At 41.4% G+C, this 3,916-nt stretch overlaps 1 protein-coding gene across 1 annotated transcript; it reads left to right on the top strand.

The window, feature by feature from the left end:
* Positions 1 to 2,168: 2,168 nt before the first annotated feature.
* LOC110900446 lies at positions 2,169 to 3,044 on the top strand. Its single transcript, XM_022147334.1, has one exon. The coding sequence runs from the start codon at positions 2,169 to 2,171 to the stop codon at positions 3,042 to 3,044; it is 876 nt and encodes a 291-aa protein (XP_022003026.1).
* The last annotated feature ends 872 nt before the right edge of the window (positions 3,045 to 3,916 follow it).

Genomic DNA, 3,916 nt, shown 5'->3' with positions numbered 1-3,916 from the left:
GGATTACTTTTTAAAGGCACAAAAATTGTGCCACAAAAGCTGTTTTCTTATATTGTGGCAAAAAAAAAGTGCCAATAAAAGCCTAAGAACATTGTGCGGCAGATTGAAAAAGTGTCACTAAAAGGCTTTAACGTCAGCGCTTCTAGTGGCACTTATTTTGTGTGCCACTCATTCTTACATGAGTCTATAGTGGCATTTATTTGTTTTTTGTGGCACTTTTTGTATGTCATTAAATGACATTTTTTTTTGTAGTGAAGTGTCCTAATATGTTCTTTTTAGTACGCTATTTAAGTTGTCTATAGATATATTATGCGACCATAAAATTGGTTTCATAATCTTATTTGATATATTAGGACCTTTTTCTTAGTACTAAATTAGCTATAATGTTACATTATAAGGGTCCTATCAATTAATTTCTAAGGACGCTTGTAAGTGTATCAAAAGTATAAAGTATGTAAGCACATGTTAGAACATCGTGAAAGTGTCCTAATATGTTTTTATTAGGACACTATTTTGGTTGTTCAAAGACATATTACCCGACCATTAAGTTGGTTTCATAATCTTAGTTGAGATGTTAGGACGCTTTTTTAGTTCCGGGACTTATTACGACCCCTTTACATGAAACGCTTTTACCTTTGGTCCTATTAAATGAAAGGTCCTATAAAATCGCATATTAGGACCCTTTTGCGCGTACTAAAAACCCAGTTTTCTTGTAGTGAATGTTTAGCATTGGTGATAATAAGGCCCCTGGTCCAGATGGGTTCACATCGGCGTTCTTTAAACATTCTTGGGATATTGTGGGAGATGAGGTAACGAATGCTATTCTTGATTTTTTTCAGAACGGTAAGCTGCTGAAGCAGGTCAACCACACTATTATTGCTTTGGTCCCTAAAAAGGATACTCCTAACTCGGTTATTGATTACCGTCCTATTTCCTGCTGTAATGTCCTCTTCAAATGCATCAGTAAAATTATTACGGATAGGATCAAAGGGAGTTTGGATAAATTGGTCAGCATAAATCAGTCGGCTTTCGTGCCGGGCAGGAAGATCTCTGATAACATTCTTCTTACGCAGGAATTGATGCACAATTATCACCTTAATAGAGGTCCTGCAAGATGTGCTTTTAAGATTGATATTCAGAAGGCGTACGATACTCTTAATTGGTCTTTCCTGGAAACAATTCTTAATCGGTTTGGATTTCATCGCCAAATGGTCACATGGATTATGACCTGTGTTACCACGGTTTCATACTCTCTAAGTATCAATGGCGAGCTGCATGGTTATTTTGCAGGGAAACGAGGTCTTAGACAGGGTGACCCTTTGTCTCCCTCTCTGTTCACGTTAGTTATGGAGGTTCTGACCCTTCTCCTTCAGCAAGCGGATTTGCACACGTCGTTCAAGTTTCATGCTCATTGCCCTAAACAAAAGATCATTAGTGTCTCGTTTGCTGATGATTTGTTCATTTTTTCTCATGGGGATTGTTCTTCTGTCAAACATCTGAGAGATGCGCTTGCAAAATTCACTAACATCTCGGGTCTGGTCCCTAGCTCTTCTAAAAGCACTGTCTTCTTCAGTAATGTCCCCCGGTATGTTAAAGATCAAATTTTGGAGGTCATGCCCTTTCAAGAGGGTTCCCTTCCGGTTCGGTATCTTGGTGTTCCTTTGATATCTACGAGATTGGCTGCTCGTGACTGTCGTACTCTTGTGGAACGAGTAGAAAGGCGTATAGATAACTGGATGTCTAAGTCCTTGTCTTTTGCAGGTAGACTTCAGCTTATCAATTCTATCTTGGCTGCCATGTATTCCTATTGGGCTTCGGTTTTTATGCTTCCTCATGGTGTTATAAAAGATTTGGAGAAAAGGTTACGAACATTCTTATGGAATGGTGGTTACCAAGGCTCGGTTAGAGCTAAAGTGGCCTGGAAGGTCGTGTGTACCCCTAAAGATGAGGGTGGTTTGGGTATTAGAAGTATTACGGATGTGAATAAAGCTCTTTTGACAGCTCATATTTGGAGCATAATCACTAACCGTAAGTCGCTTTGGGTTCAATGGATTCACTCTTATAAGTTGAGAGGCAAAAACTTCTGGGAGGTTCAGTGTAGAGGTAACGTAAGTTGGGGATGAAGGAAGCTCCTATCTATCCGTAATAAAGTTCGTTCCTTTTTCTGGATGTCTATTAGGAGTGGGAGGCAAACTAATGCTTGGAGTGACAATTGGTGGCCTTGTAGTCCTCTTCGGTCGTTTATCTCTCCAAGAGCTATCGCTAATGCTGGTTTCTCTCTAAGTTCTATGGTTGCTGATCTTGTGGCGGCTGATAATGGTCAATGGTTATGGCCCGAGGCATGGTATGACGCTTATCCGGTTCTTATAAATATTGATATTCATCAAATTATAGCTGGTGTGAATGATCGGCTATGGTGGAAAGATCTGGATGGTAATCTTCAGCATTTTGAATCGGGGGAGGTTTGGAATAGCTTGCGGAATAGAGAGGATAAGGTTTTATGGGTTAACTCGGTATGGTTCTCTCAATGTATTCCTCGACATTCATTCCACTTGTGGTTAGTTATCAAGAATAAACTTAAGACTCAAGACAGGTTGACCGTTTGGGAAGCTGGCAGTGCTACTAATTTACAGCTTATGTGCTGTCCATTATGTAAATATGATCGTGACACTAGAGATCATCTCTTCTTCCAATGTCATTTTTCATCCGAGGTTTGGGGATTGGTTAGGAAATACGTGGACATGGGGGGTGTTTTGAACACTTTGTCATCGATTATTCAATGGATGGAGCTCGTTGCTAATTCAAGAACTCTAGAGCATATTATTTGCAAGATCCTGGTTGCGGCTACCACATATTTTATTCGGCAAGAAAGAAACAATCGTCTATTTTCTACTCTTGCTCGAAATGCTGATGCTCTCTCTAAGATCATTATTGATACGGTTCGGCTTAGAATTATGGGCTTCAAGGTGAGTGGGGAACCAAAATATGACAAGATATTGGAAAGGTGGCTGATCTCGAAGAATATGGCTTTGGAGCCGAGCTAAGGAGGTTCTGTTAGTTCGGCCGTGTGTTTGTGTTTTCGGGTTGTGATCCCTTGTTTTAGTTTGTTCATTGGTTGTGACGTTTGTCGGGTTTTTGTTTTTTTGTTTGTGTTACTAGTCTTGGTATGCCAAGCCTAGAAGTGTGTGTTCATGTCTTAACACACCCTGTTTTTATTTGTTGGTTGATATAAAATTTCACCGGGGTAACCCTTTACCCAAAAAAAAAATGGTTGGGTTAATTACAGGCTGCACCTTCAAGCAGTTCCTCGACTGCAAACCAATGAACTACGATGGCACTGGAGGAGCGGTAGCATTTGTGCGTTGGACGGAGAAGACTGAGGCCACTATCCGCATGAGCAAGTGTACCGCGGATCAACAAGTCACCTTTGCTACTGGGTTATTTGTCGATGAAGCTTTGACTTGGTGGAACCTACAAGTCCAAACCCTAGGCGATGATGCCGCGTATGGCATGACTTGGGATGAACTGAAAGAGAAAATGCGAGAGAAGTATTGCTCTCGTGCCGAACTCCAAAGGTTGGAGACGGAGTTCTGGCACTTGACTATGGTAGGTGCTGACATCACAGGGTATACTCGAAGGTTCCATGATTTGTCTAGGGTGATTCCCTAGATGGTAACTCCGAAATTCAAGCGCGTTGAACGCTACATTTGGGGATTGGCCCCGGAATTTCGCGGCATGGTGACTTCAGCCAAACCCCAGACAATCACTGAGGCTGTAACTCTGGCTGTCAGCCTTACTGAAGACTGTGTTCGCATGGAGAAGCTATCACTGAACCCGACAGAAAACACCGAGATGCATGCTGAGTCGTCCGGTGGCAAGAAAAGGAAACATGCAAACTTGAATCAAGCAACTCGTA

The sequence above is a fragment of the Helianthus annuus genome, chromosome 13, assembly GCF_002127325.2.
Source record: "Helianthus annuus cultivar XRQ/B chromosome 13, HanXRQr2.0-SUNRISE, whole genome shotgun sequence".
NCBI lineage: Eukaryota > Viridiplantae > Streptophyta > Magnoliopsida > Asterales > Asteraceae > Helianthus > Helianthus annuus.
The sequence above is the reverse complement of the archived record's forward strand: the minus strand, read 5'-3'. Positions and strand labels throughout refer to the sequence as shown.